The sequence below is a fragment of the Trachurus trachurus genome (assembly GCF_905171665.1).
Source record: "Trachurus trachurus genome assembly, chromosome: 18".
In the NCBI taxonomy this organism is placed as follows: Eukaryota; Metazoa; Chordata; class Actinopteri; order Carangiformes; family Carangidae; genus Trachurus; species Trachurus trachurus.
Window position 1 is genome coordinate 1808531 of NC_139909.1, and position 14814 is coordinate 1823344.

Sequence of the window (14814 nt, forward strand, 5' to 3'; positions counted from 1 at the left end):
TTATCTTGTAGAGCGCACGTGTGTTTTTCATGATTAATGAACTTGAATTGAAAAAGGTTGTACATACAAACAATTGTACATAGAACAACAGACAGCTGCTCCAATATTGTGTCGGATGTTGAGTAGAAAAAGATAATTTGCAAGATGTGTGGAGTGGAGTGACAGCGACAGCAAACAAAGGTAACAATTTATTTGACCATTTATGGCTTTGTTATTTGTGTTGGTTTGCACTATTGGCACCATAAAGTGCTGGTTTTCATTTTGAGTTTTGAGATCTGCTTTCTGCACAATAAATGCTCTAAAAATTACATTATTGTTTTGTTTTTTAAATCAATTTGCTAAAGGACTAAAAGACCCATTCAGAAATACGTCCATTATAAGTTTTACACTTAAAGGGACAACGAGGAGTTTTGTTAAAGTGAAGTGTTTTCACTACATTTATGAGCCTCCGCACCGTGAAATTCTTTGACCGGTGCAAGACAGACTCATGTTTTCATTCATCAAGAATTAAAGTCAGAGGTTGGAAGACGATCACATACCGTCGTAGTTCCCACCATAAACGGAGATTCATACGGTGGCGTTATTCTCATGACTCGCCACGAAACCGAAAGTAAAGAAACGCTGGTCGGCTCGCCCAGCATTTCCACCACCACTAATAATAACAAAATAACCATAGAGACAAAACCATAGATTTATCTAAAATGGACCATTAACAAGTGGTAACGTAGATTCATCCACATTAATATCAGACTTTTTATAACCAAATAGAAACTCCTGGTTGTCCCTTTACGTAAATTTATACCGCAATATATACAATATACTGTTAACGTGAAGGGATTCGATTTATTCTGTGACTCAGAGTGACACATCAACACGTCAGCCGGAGTCTTTGGAAGTTTTTATTATCATTATCATCATTATTCTATAAACAAGAGTATAAAGAGAACAGCTGTAACCTCTCTCGGCTGTGTGTAGCTCTGCGTGTGAAGTGTTGTGAGTCTCTGACCTCTCTCAGCTGTGCGTGTCTCTGTGTGTCTCTCAGGAGTGTGTATCCCTGCGTGTGAAGTGCTGTGAGTCCCTGAACTCCAGGTAGAGGCTGAACAGCAGGTGCAGCGAGGGCAGCGTGCGGCCGTACACAGGGACGTCCAGCAGGCAGCAGAGCAGCTCGGCGTACTGCTGCAGGCTGCAGTGTAACCGCGCCGACGGCAGCGCCACGCGGCCCAGCTGCTCCTCCAGCTCCGACGGCCACTCCTGCATCAGGCTGTCGATGTCGGGCATCGGGCGGCCGTACTGCACGCTGGCCGGAGGCTTGGAGCGGTGCAGAGCGCTGATGCTGTCCACCCAGCTGTCCACCGCACGGGGGTTGGACTGGGGGCTCGCCACGCTGGACACCTTCTTCAGCTGCAGGGAGGAGGAGGAGGAGGAGGAAAGGGGGTTAATCTAGGTATCTGATTGGTTGACAACTGTGATGTAATGAGCGTTTAGCACAAATAATGTTGCAATGAGACGATGCAGGTGCAGTGTTGGACATGTTACTATTTCCTGTCTCTCTCTACTGCACTATCGATTAAAACCCCCAAAAATATATTACAGCAATTAGTTATAGTTACTAGTTACAGTTACTACTAGGGATGGGCATTTCAAATACTTTTCTAACCGAGTATCCTAACCTGGTCTTAACCGGGTAACCGAATACTGTGACAAAAAATAAAATGAGGTCATGTCTGACGGACAGAGAGCAGCCGGTGCATAAATGCTCTCTGTCCATCAGACAGTCACATCACTGACACACAGCGTCGTCAGACTAAATATCAGCTGGGTAATAAGAGTAGAGATGGAGTTTAAGATGCACATACGGGGCAGATGAGCATCTTTATGCTGCGGCCTCGGAGGAGAAAACTTCTTTCTTTTCTTTTTTTTAAATCATTAGCGGTGCTTATTTATTAGTCCACTACATGTTGGTGCCTTCGGTCCTCTCTGCCTCGCATCGTCTCAGGAAATAACTGGGAAGGTTTCAGAATGTTTGTAAACTGAAAGCAGCAGATTTTCTACCAGACTTGATGACACCTGTCGTCGCCGAGGGAACCACTACAGATTATTGTAAAAGGTTTGAAAGTCCGAGGCTCGATCCAGAAACACTTTTACACAGCAGAAAATCACGTTGCTTGATCCGAAACTGTTTAACAGAAGCTACAAAAAGCTGAACCATGATATGATGATGTAGTTTGATCCACTAGACTGCGCTCTAACGTGCCGTTTTTTTACTTCCTAGGTTAACTGGATAATAATTCATAACCAGATAGCAGATTGCCTACTCGGGTACCCGGGTACTCGGGTAACCGTGCACATCCCTAGTCTGTGTGGAGGGATTCTGAGTGAGTCGGTTAGTACCTGATAAACGTCTTTTTGTAATGTCCTACAGTTTAACAGGTGTGTTATTGTTTAGTGCCGGGACTTATAACGGGGGAAACAGTAACTTTTCAGATTACTGTTGTTATTAAAATAAAAATCAACACGCTGACCTTCTGTTGATAAAGTTTCTGGGAAAATTCACTGGTGTGCAAACATTTCTCCTCTTTCACCTTGATTTGCTTTTTGTTCTGCACCTTGACTCACATTGGATGTGTGTGTGTGTCTGTGAGGTGTGTGTGTGTGTGTGTGTGTGTGTGTGTCTGTGAGGTGTGTGTACCTCTGTGGCTCCGTGCTGCTTGGTCTCCTCCGACAGCCACAGGGACAGAACCGTGGGGTCCGACTGCTTCACACTGGGCTCGTCCAGAACCAGCAGACCCAGACCGTCGCCTTTCCCGTCCGGCCGCGGCACCTGGACACGGGTCAGAGAGGTCAGAGGTCACAGAGGTCAAAGGTCAGACAGGTCAGAGGTCACAGAGGTCAGAGAACTGTGTTTAATGTTTGTTCAATGAATAAAACCTGAATAACAACGTTACAGAGCGATGAACTTCTCGCTTTGGAGAAGTTGTAGTTCGACAGTTGTACTTTATTTTGTACATTCAACCAGTTTGTTTCTGTATTTATTTCATTTCTCTCACCCTCAGATGTTTGATTTAAATATGTGCAACCTATGGCTCTAACTTATCTATGAAATAATCTCTTCCATGCTTAGAAATTAAGACAAATTTATCATAGAACAACGCAAAAACATGTTGTTTTTGTTTTTAAACCTAAAGCAGCTCTCTTTTCTCGCTGGGCGCATCTTTGGAAAATAACTCCTTAGTGGCGTCTGAAGAAGTCAAACAGAGCTCTGGAAAAGTCGTGGCGCGTCACTCCAGCTTTTCCAGGACATTTTACCCTTTTTCTCAATTTCCATGTGTTTTCCATGACTGGATAATTGGTCAACAATTTTCCAGGTTTTCCAGGTTTTCCAGGACGCGTGGGAACCCTGTTTATGCTGCAACTCGGAAGTCGGAAAAAAAAACGAGCTCCGAGTTGTCAGAAACAAATTGAACGGCGTCGAACTCGGAGATTACATGCAGGTCGGAAACTCAGGTATCATTTCAGAGCTCCGACTTTCCGACTTGACAAAAACATGGCGTCATGCCCTCGTCTTAAACGGTTAGAATTCAGACATTTTAAGTTATTTTTTTGAGGTTTTAATGCATATTTCTTGTGTATTATTGCAGTAGCCTGTATGAAAAACGTTTATATTAAGCTGTGATTGTTGTATGGTGTGAAATTGTGTTTCCTCGTATGTAACGGACATAACATTTAACGGTTATACGGCTATAACATCTCATCTCCTCTTCATTTGCCTCCAAAACAAACATCATTTACTGCTGCATATATTTGTCGTATTCAGCGATGAGCCTCCGAGTTGTTTTGAACGCAGCATCAAAGTTAAAGTTGCCGTGGCTGCTGCTGCTGCTGGTAACGACAGTGTGGTTTCCGTGGCGACAGCAGAGCAGGCCGGTTACCTTGAGGAAGGCGTCGATGTCTCCGACGGCCGGGATGAAGTCTGGGATGAAGGGCTTCAGGCTGTGCTCCAGCTCCATGGACTGAGGAGTGTAGCTGAGGACACACAGAGAGGGGTATTGATGATGGATCAATATATTGATAGATAGATAGATAGATAGATAGATAGATAGATAGATAGATAGATAGATAGATAGATAGATAGATAGATAGATAGATAGATTAACCGTTTCAGCTCCACTTTGATTTAAGATGTTGTCTCTAATTCCATGTTAGTGAACTGGACCGTCAGTAGATGTTCTTGGTCGACCACTAGTCGTCATTTAGGGCCACGAGTCGACTGATCAACACAGATAATGAGATAATGAGATCTCAACAAGATGGTTTGAATTCCAGGAAGTTAGAAAGTTAGAACGTTACAGAGAAATAAGAAGCAGTAGCCAATAAAAAGCTGTTAAAATAGATGATTATTTTTAACAAGCTGCCTGTTAATGACACTGAAAAATGATGTGTCAGAAAACTCAGAAGCAGACCGACCGACTGTCACCGGAACATCCTGGTTATTTATCTCAACACATCACACACCTCTTGAACCTGATCTAACACTGTAACAACTAAACTTTGAGATATTCTTATTTCTTTTTAAAATGTAGGTAACTAATAAATATCTCTAAACACTTTTGCATGTCGCCTTCTTCTCTCTGTCCTTTTTCTTCTCTACATGACCCTTGGTTTTACATTTCTTCTATTAATAGTTAACTGTCAGTTAACAGTTCAGTCATATAGAGTAGGCCTGCAACTAACGATTATTTTCATTATCGATTATCAATTATTTAATCCATTAGTTGTTTGATCAATAAAATGTTAAAAACATCAATCAGTGTTTCTCAAACCACCAGACGACATCGTCCTCAAATGTCTTGTTTTGTCCACAAACCAAAGAGAGACTCAGTTTATTGTCATAAAGGAACAAAGAAACCAGAAATATTCACATTGAAGAAGCTTCAAACAGAGAATCTGGACTTTTTTTATTTAAAAAACTACTCAAACTGATTATTAGATTATCAGAATAGTTGACGATTCATTAAATAATCGATTATTGTTTGATTAATCGATGAATTGTTGCAGCTCTAATATAGATTTTGACTTAAAGCAGAAGTAAGTGATATTTTTGTGTTAATATAAGTCTTAAATAGTTGTATCTTCCGACAGCAATCACTTCTATAGAGTGTTTGGTCTGAAACACGGGTCTGTCAGTCACTCTGCTCTGCTCTGAGTCGAGGAGAAAACTTTCCTTGTATCCTACAACCTTTATCCAATGAGGAGAGAGAACGGCATAAAGGGGCAGTCCTCTCTGTGTGTGCAGCCAAGGGATGCGCGTGAATGTGGTGACGTAGGGACGAGGACTGTTATGGTGCGTTCAAGGCAACTCGTAACTCGTGTTTTTCCGACCTGTGAAGTCGTACCAGTTCGATCTGGTACGAGTTCACGGGTCAGAAGTTACGAGTGGCCGTTATAGTGACTTTCACCGGTAAAACAGGTCGGAGAAACACGAGTGGGTTGCCTGGAACGCTACAAAGTCGTAAGTTGTGACTTGAAGCTGTAATTTACGGTTTCAAAAGCCTGACTGGAACGCAGCATTAGCCAAAACGACCGGATCGCTTACTTCTGCTTTAAGTTTGACAAGACACGGCACCAAGTGTTCGTTACAGGGTTCCTACAGCTTAAGCCAGGTTAAATTTAAGACTTTTTAAGACTTTTTTAAAGCCACTTGAAATGAAATTTAAGACCGACTTCATAATAAACACAAATGCGGAAAAAAGAAGAAAAAAAAACCCCCACATCAATTGACCTTTCGCAAGGTTGCTCGCGGCTCTCACACAAAATAGACCAGACGCTGCACGGCGCGAGCCGGCCGCGGAGGTGCACGCCGCGACACCACACCAGCGGTTAATATGGGCACAGAAAGTAAACTGGCTCCGCTTCTCGGCTGTTCGCGGCCCTTCCGCGTCCGGTGGACGTTCCGCGGCGCTATGCAGGCACTGGGCACTGCAACCAAAGACGGTAAATAGAGTATCTTTGCTGCAGCTTGCATATCGAGCAGGTCATTACTGCTCGAATACGAACTTTCCCCCCCACATTCGAACGAATATTCGAATGTCGAATAAAAAGTGACAGCCCTAGGGAGTCGTGTATTTTCCCTTCCCAAAGCTGAAAACACAACAGGAGAGGTGCCTACAATGGGTCAAACCGTGTGGAAGCCCCCCCCCCCCCCCCCCCCCCCCCGCAGCCGGACCCTTCTCCCCCTCCCAGCTAAATGTCATGAAAATAAACAAGCATACAGCCTACATCTGCTCCAAGGTAAGCTAGCAGGACTATGGGCTGTATCCCAAATCACTCACTACCACAGTGTTTCCTCTAGGATTTTTTTTAGGGGGGGGGGGGCGATCGGACCTTACAACTTTCACTTTCACCAAGCACTGCTGCAGCATGCGCGCTTCTCTCTCTCTCTCTCTCTAGCTCTGTGTGTGTAAATGTCAATAACAAACAGCGCTATGAGGAGATGAATGAACGGAAGACATGCAGCGGTGTATTTGCGACAATTTAAAAAAATAGAAGGAGCTGTAGGTATGAGGAAATACTGTAGCCTACTATAGTGTACTTCCACAGATTGAATCCTCTCGGTGGGGAGAAAAAAAGAAAATAAGAAGCTCTGGTCTCGGTCCGCGACACAAACACCACGTCCTGTTACCCGTATTCTCTTGCAGATGCGCCACATGATGCAATTTATGAATCGATAAAAGCCGTATTTTGATCATCATTATGTTTACATTGTGACCACGCAATTTTGTCGTGGTGTCAGAATGTTCAGTGATTATTAATATTCATAAATATAGCGCTCATATGCCTCTGAGACTCTGATGCCTCAAGACGCTCAATATAAAAACACTGTTTACACTCGGGCAGCATCGAGAAGCTTGTCGGGCTAGCAACGGTAACTAAGGGGGGCGGAGCTTTTGCGAAAGGTCAATTACATAGGGTTAGGGACAATTTTACCCACTTTCCTATGAGGTCCAAGGTAAAGTGACTGCTACATGAACATCGGACTGTGTCTTTTTCCAGCTGTCCTTTCAAAATAAATGCATAAAAAGTCTGAAAAAACAAAAAAAACAAAAAAAACACTGACTCGGGAGCTGGAGGCGGTGAGAGATTTAGCGTTGACGGCCGCCACTAACTTCTCTATGTCGAAATGTTACCAATTATTTTGAGATTTGAGACTAATTACAACCATAAAATCCCACTTATCATGTGTTAACATTTTTAAGACTTTTGAAAAATTGACATTTTAATGCCAATTAAGGCCTTGTTTTTAGATTAATGAATTCAATGCCTTTTAAGACTTTTTAAGGATCCGTAAGAACCCTGTGTTAGTTGCTGTTTTTTCTCGGTGGACTCTCTCTGGACGCAGCGCTGTGGTAACTGACCGTGTGATGTACTGGAACAGCTCCTTGACCTCGGTGCTGACCGGCAGGTTGGCGTAGTCGGCCGGGTCGTACGCCCCCTCTGGAGCCTGACCCGCCTCCTCGTCCTCGTCGTCTGTGTCGTCTTCATCAGAGTCCTCTTCATCCTCCTCCTCCTCCTCTTCCTCCTCTTCCTCCTCCTCCTCGTCCTCGTCCTCGTCGTTGGGACTCGCCCCCGGCTGCACGCCGTTCAGCTCCTTGACCTTCTGGGTCTTCTGGTCCTCGTCGAACTCATCACTGCTGCTGTTGGTCGACATCAGGCCAGGACCGGCCCGGGTCCTCCTGGACTGGGACTGGGACTGGGACTGGAGAGGAAGAGGAAGAGGAGGGAGATGGTCAGTCACCACAGAGACATTCAGAGTAAAGCTGAAGATTCATTCATTCTGACTGAACAGCAAGTGCTTGACTATGATTTATTATGTTGGAGGAACTGAGAAATATATAATACCGGTATATAAAACACAACTTCTAAGGCTGAATGGATGAAAATAAAACATATTATAAATAAAATGTTCTTTATACTATTGGAGCTTTATTTTATTTAGACTTTTTTGGGAGGGGGGAATTCCAATATATCATTGTGTACAGTCAGTGTGTTACAGTATATATTTATTCATTGATTCTAGCTGACCATATTTTTAATGAATGAATGTTGTGTGTGTGCCTAGAGTATTTATCTGTCTATTTTTATATTGTGATTGGGAATTTGCCTTTTATTGTTGTGTGGTGCTGGGACTAACAAAATTCCCTCCTTGGGGGATCAATAAAGTTAATTCAATTCAATTCAATTGATGATACGATAGATAGATAGATGGATGGATGGATGGATGGATATATAGGCAAGGCAAGGCATCTTTATTTATATAGCGCATTTCATACCAAGGCAACTCAATGTGCTTTACATAAAGACAAAAAAAAGAAAAGAAAAAGAAGCATAAGACAGAATAAAAACAAACAAAACAATAAAAACAGAGTTAAATGCAAGAGCAAATAAAAGTAAAATAAAAGAAACATTTAAAATAATATTATATTATATTAGATAATAGATAGATAGATAGATAGATAGATAGATAGATAGATAGATAGATAGATAGATAGATAGATAGATAGATAGATAGATAACAGAGTGTGTTACCTGTCTGGTGAACGGAGCGGGGCTGTAAACGCTCGCCACCTCCTCGGGGTCGATCACCTCCAGACTCTCGTCGTACGGCTGGTTCTTCAGCAGCCGGCTGTCTCTGCCTCTGCCCCTGCCTCCGCGCTCCATGAGCCCCGCTACACCGCACCGCAGCCCGGGCTTCACCGACCCTCAGCCCCGCTACAGCGACCCTCAGCCCCGGCTTCACCGACCCTCAGCCCCGCTACAGCGACCCTCAGCCCCGGCTTCACCGACCCTCAGCCCCGCTACACCGACCCTCAGCCCCGGCTTCACCGACCCTCAGCCCCGCTACAGCGACCCTCAGCCCCGGCTTCACCGACCCTCAGCCCCGCTACAGCGACCCTCAGCCCCGGCTTCACCGACCCTCAGCCCGGCTACAGCGACCCTCAGCCCCGGCTACACCGACCCTCAGCCCCGCTACACCGCACCCTCAGCCCCGGCTTCACCGACCCTCAGCCCGGCTACAGCGACCCTCAGCCCCGGCTACACCGACCCTCAGCCCCGCTACACCGCACCCTCAGCCCCGGCTTCACCGACCCTCAGCCCCGCTACAGCGACCCTCAGCCCCGGCTTCACACACACATCCACCCCGGTCCCTGTCCCGTTACAACCGGCCGTTAATCCCGTCTGTTTTACCGGCCTATGTCTCTATAACCGGTCCCGGTGTTTAACTCTACACTAGCACCGACTTTACAACCAGATTCTACCGTTATTTCTCCGGTAAAACAGATTCTACCGTTATTTCGTTAGCTGCCTAGCAACGAGCTGGTGACGACGCAGTGAAAACACGCTGCACGCGGCTCAAACGTTATAAAACACAACGTTTCTCTGTTTATAAACGTAAACGGTGAACTAAACAACGTTGTTACTGCGTCTGAAACGAGTCTGAACAACGAGAATATAATGGTCTGCGTCAACAACACGGCTAACGAGACCAGCTAGTTTAGCCCATAGGTTTAGCCGAGCAACAGAGTGGACTGGAGCGTCTCCTGGCAACGGAGCGTGCAGTGCACCATGGGTAATGTAGTTAGTTCTTGTTTTGATTTTGATTGGCGGCTGGCATTGCCGCCACCTACCGGACTGGAGTGTGGAACAATCAATTAGCAGGAAACAAAATAAAAGAAAAGATAACCCTAATCACCCCCCACCCCCCCCCCCCCCCCAAAATAACAAAACAAACAAAAACAATTAAATCCTCTCCATTAGCCCTGTTTCCCTCAGGTATTTCCTTACATGCTTACTAATGTTGTCTGACCTTTGCAACAGGTTTCCTAATATAAAACCAATTTTCTCCATTTGCAGGGCTGCTTTTAACTCTCTCCTCTCCCTCTCATACTCTCTACACTCCATTAGAACATGCTGCTCTGTCTCGTGTTGGTTGCAACTTCTACAATTACCTGTGAGATGCTTCCCAATTATACGTAATGTAGGCTACTAAACCCTGTGATGGCCACCTCCTCCTTCCTGCTCCTGCTCAACACCCGTCCTCCCCACTTGCTTCTGTATGTTATAAAAATGTCTTCCTGTCTCGTTTATGTCCCAATACTCTTGCCTTACCTACATACAACATCTGATGAATTTCCATAATTAGATCCTGTCTACATGATTTCATTGTTGTGATACTTTTTAATAAAGCTGCACAACTCTCTGATGCTATTAGTGCATGTACATTACTGCCTCCCTTTAACCACCGTAGAGCAAGTGTTATGCTGGAAAAACGTCTGCTTCCGCTTCTTTTTCTGCTTCTGTTGTTGTACTTTTTTGTCAGTTGGAGTCAGTTTCAGAGATAAGAATCAAGAACAACATTAAATAAACAAAAATTTAGATAAGTGAGTAGAAAACAAAACAAACACAAATCAAACATAAAAGGGAAGAGAAAAAAATGAATAAAAAAACATACATTAAATCATCCAGGATTAAGCAATTGTTACGCTACATTAGTCAGATAATTTTTGAACATTGAATAGAGGTCTTTGGCATGTTTAGTTTGGACTTAATACATTTTAGGGACTTAATATGGAGATGGAATTCATTTCAAAAGTATGTGAAGATGGATGGAGTTTTTAGATATTTGGTTTGTGAATAAAGAATTTGGCTAAAGGATTAGACATTTATCATTAAATCCAATTGTTTGTCTTTTAATATAACACCATATTTAATACTATTGTAGTTTAAGTCTGGCATTGTTGGTTCTTTTCTTTTCAACCAGTCTGTAAATAATTTCCAGAAAAGCTGGGTTTTAGACCATGTAGGCCTAATAAAATATTCTAATGGCGACGTTACTTCCTGTTTACACTTCGGCTCTCTATATTGTTGCTGCCCGTCCGTTTTGGTGTGAGTATTATCCTGACAATGTTTTACTTGTGTGTTTATGTTGTTCAGCACTTTGGTCAACTTGTTTTGTTCTTTTAATGTGCCATATAAATATGTTGTTGCTGCTGTTGTTGTATTGTATATTGCATAAACCTGCATTTGTAGCTTGTAATGGGTCATCTTGTCAGAGTAGTAGAGTGATGTTTCATAGATGAGTCATAGACGAGAGATAGCCTACACCCTTTCCTGCTCGACCATTCAATTAAATATTTATTGATATGCATATCGTATCATATTACAGTAGGCTACTCTCCTGTGCTAGAGTATATTTGTTGGGCGTGTTGAAGAAAAAGGCTGCATCATTTTAAAGAGTATGGCAGGAACTCAGCCATCAATGAACGGAGGGTAAGTTCATGTCCTCTATCCACAATTAGTGGCGTTAAGTAATTTGCATTAAGTCGTTATCATGTTAACTTTGGCAGCCATATGTTTTCACTCTCCTGAGCGTAGATGTGACACAAGTCTTTTTTTTAAAAAATCTCTATCTCTGTTGCACCACAAGGAGAGCGGACTTCCTGCATGATGAGGATTACTTCATGGCTGTGGCCTTTCTGGCAGCCCAGAGGAGCAAAGACCCAAATACACAGGTGTGTTCAACTAGAGTAGGCTACAACTAGAAAATTTCCACTGGGAAATTTTGATAGGATCACGGGGGGCTACTGCCGGGCATACCATCTCTGTCAACATGGGAATCAAACCCACGATCTTAAGGTCAAGACAGAGCTGATCAGACAGACACATGATCATCTTTCTATGGAGGAGCTGTAATCACATTAGGTTAACTGTGTGCTGGTGTTTGTGTGTGTCTGTGTGTGTGTGTATCTCTTTAATGAAGTTACCTGTGTGTGTGTGTTTGTGTGTGTGGGAGAGGAGTGCGCGCGTACGCGCGCATGTGTATGTTACCTGTGTGTGTGTGTAACTGTAATCACATGAAGCTACCTGTATGTGTTGGTGTGTGTGGCTCCAGGTGGATTGTTTATAAAGTTAACGAGCTCTGGCCTGAGACTCAGAGGTTACCACGGCAACTCTAGGTGGTTGCCAATGACGATAGAGCCCCCCCAGGCTGAGACAGACAAAAACGTGGAGAAAAAGAGCCATTTTCTGCCTCTGCACTGGTCTCACATTTGGCTTACTGTGACAAAACGGTAACTCCTATCAGAACAAAACACAGATCAACGTTGCTCTAAGGACTTCCTGAAAATTTTGGTCAATTTTGGTGTTTCTATAGTAAATATTTCTTGAGACACTGGCAGTTTTAAAACATCGGTCCGTTCTGCTTCTCACAAAAATGTATTGGAGTCAATGAGGAGCAGAGACAGCCGGGCCGCACTCAGAGGCTGACAATTCAAATTCTGTAAGTCTCTCTGATATTTTGAGCACATGGTGAGAGACAGAACAAGTTTGTCTACAAATTAGGAAAAATTCATGTGTGTGGAGAGTGTAAATTGTGTCCAGGAGGAGTGTGGAAAGAGAAAAGTTTCAGATGATTTCAGATAACTTCTCCCACTCTAACCGATGATGTCACCCACTCTGACACGAACATTCCGTGCAATACACACCCATTATAATCTCATAATTTCTCCAAAAATGATCATGGTCATTGATCAGGGATTGATCAAAAACTATAGCCTAATACCTATCGGAACGCGGATTAATACGCCAATACACAAGACTTGTGTCTACTGTTTAAAGTTTAAATAGAGTCTCTAGGTGAAAGTATGCCTGAGCAGTAGACGTTTGTAAAACTCCAATGATTGTTCTTTTTCGCTCTTTTTTTTTCACCTGTCCCATTGACTTCAATGCAAAATTTTGCGCAGTTTTTCACGACATAAGTCGCAATATATAAAAATTTGTATTCTTTTGAGAAAAGTAATAGCACACCGATCCCGATCAATCCGCATGTTTTGATATTTGCTATTTCATAGCTGTAGGGGCCAGTGCCCGGTGTGCTTGCCCCGTGGCCCTAATAAGTTTAAAACCAAGTTTGAACTGCATGTCATGTGATTTCATGTGAACAGATAACAGGAATAGGATTCTGTATTCTTCTTGGATTTAGATTCAGCTGAATCTTAAACAGTTGATTTGATATTCAGCAGAACTGCCAAAATCAGGATCTGGAATATCTCTATGCAAAATGTATAGAAATCTCTCTCTCTCAGAGATGTTCAGGAGTTATTGGTCTCACAAGGCCTTGTCAAATTGTGTGAGGACACCATGCCCTTGACCTTTGACCCTCAATCTGTCCTCATGTCCTGGTGAGGGTTTGTGCCAACTTTTGAGAGGTTTCATGGAATACGACAAACATGTGGGTAAATGTATGTTGCAAATAGATAAAATACAAAGATACTTTCATAGAAGCCTCGCTTCTCCATCTTGATCCAAGCACCAACTCAGGCATTTTCATGTGTATCTTAGAAAACATGCGTTTCTCTGAAGTCTAGATCACACAGCAGAATGAGTGAACCTTTAGTGTGTGTGAGAAGCTGTTGTTTCCTGTGGATCCTGTGTCTCTGTGCAGGTTGGGGCTTGTATCGTGAACAAGGACCGTAAGGTGGTTGGCACTGGTTACAACTGTATGCCCAATGGATGTGAGGGCAAGCTGCCATGGGCGCGTTCTGATGAGGGCAGACTTGACACTAAATACCCTTATGGTGAGAATGTATTGCACACACACTTTTCATTCTGCTTTCATGAGTTAGTCATTAGTTGTTCATGTATAAACTGTGGCCTGTAGAGGGTGCTGCAGGATAAATAATGAGGAAATCTTTGAACTCGTTTTGCATTGATCAGGTTTTTCTTTCTTTATTTCCTTCTTCTGTTTGAAGGGTTGAAAATTCTCCTTGAGTTACGTGCAGTCAGATTCTCTCTGTAGGCTACCACAGTGTCCTTCAGATTCTCCTTCACATTTTCCTTGACCTCGTTAAATTTGACATCAAAGGAATGAAGAAAGAGGCTGTGGTCAATAAATTTAAATAATCTCCTCTCCAACCAGTTTCTGTTTGAGGCTAGAGGCTCAGAGCTGCTTTATCTGTTGATAGCACATGTGAAATGAAAACAAATTGATCCAGATTTGGATTTAAAAACTCAAAAGAAAAGACACATTCCTGGCAGATCCATTTGTGTTCTGTGAAGCACCTTGTAACCTTGGTTTTGAAAGGTGCTATAGAAATAAAGTTTATTATTATTATTGTACTGACTTGCTGTCTGTCTCCCAGTGTGCCATGCAGTGCTGAATGCCATCATGAACAAGTCCAGTGCTGATGTGAGAGGCTGCACCATCTACGTGTCTGTGTTCCCCTGCAACGAGTGTGCCAAGATCATCATCCAGTCAGGTGACAACACACAAACACAAATTATACTTTTATACTGTTAGATTTTCCATGTCTATATTACTTACTTAACTGTTTTTGTGTATTTTATCTATCTTGTACTTATACTTAGCTATTTTTTTTAAATATATTATTATTCTATTGTACACTTTTCTTTCTTTTTTTCTTAGTATCTGCTAAGAAGACATAGCTGTCTTTATTTTACATTCTTACCATCTGTGTCCCCTCATTATCTCTCTCTTTCTATCCAGGTCTTAAGAAGCTTGTATATTATTCTGAAAAGTACTGGAAGGAAGAAAGCATAATTGCCTCCAAGGAGTTGCTCAGAGTGGCAGGCATAGAGTCTGAGTGAGTAATGGGTTTTCTCTGATACACAAAAAGTGTTACTATTCTTGCTTAAAATGAACATTACTACAAATTTTCGTGGAAACAGTTAGAAAATAAATGTTTGTAGCGATGCTAACTCTTCAGTATGCTCTGGTCCAGACACACGAGCTGTTCAGTA

The 14814-nt window shown here is 42.9% G+C and overlaps 2 protein-coding genes across 3 annotated transcripts; one reads left to right on the plus strand and one right to left on the minus strand.

Annotated features, from left to right (window-relative positions):
• Positions 1 to 1038: 1038 nt before the first annotated feature.
• On the minus strand, positions 1039 to 8781 carry ift46 (intraflagellar transport 46 homolog (Chlamydomonas); the record flags this gene model as incomplete). 2 transcript variants are annotated; one of them, XM_083992408.1, is made up of 5 exons in its annotated part: positions 8584 to 8781; positions 7413 to 7747; positions 3930 to 4023; positions 2690 to 2821; positions 1039 to 1401 (listed from the first exon to the last, which is right to left on the minus strand). In XM_083992408.1, exons 1-5 carry the CDS (start codon positions 8713 to 8715, stop codon positions 1039 to 1041), a joined length of 1056 nt encoding a protein of 351 aa, XP_083848534.1. In that variant the 5' UTR covers positions 8716 to 8781. The 2 variants fall into 2 exon arrangements, with proteins under 2 accessions (XP_083848534.1, XP_083848533.1); XM_083992407.1 differs by having other exon boundaries at positions 7413 to 7753.
• Positions 8782 to 11293: 2512 nt separating this feature from the next.
• Positions 11294 to 14661, plus strand: LOC311001517 (deoxycytidylate deaminase-like; the record flags this gene model as incomplete). The annotated part of the gene is made up of 5 exons (XM_083992604.1): positions 11294 to 11325; positions 11483 to 11567; positions 13499 to 13631; positions 14196 to 14312; positions 14561 to 14661. The coding sequence occupies 5 exons, from the start codon at positions 11294 to 11296 to the stop codon at positions 14659 to 14661; spliced, it is 468 nt and encodes a 155-aa protein (XP_083848730.1).
• Between the last annotated feature and the right edge of the window lie 153 nt (positions 14662 to 14814).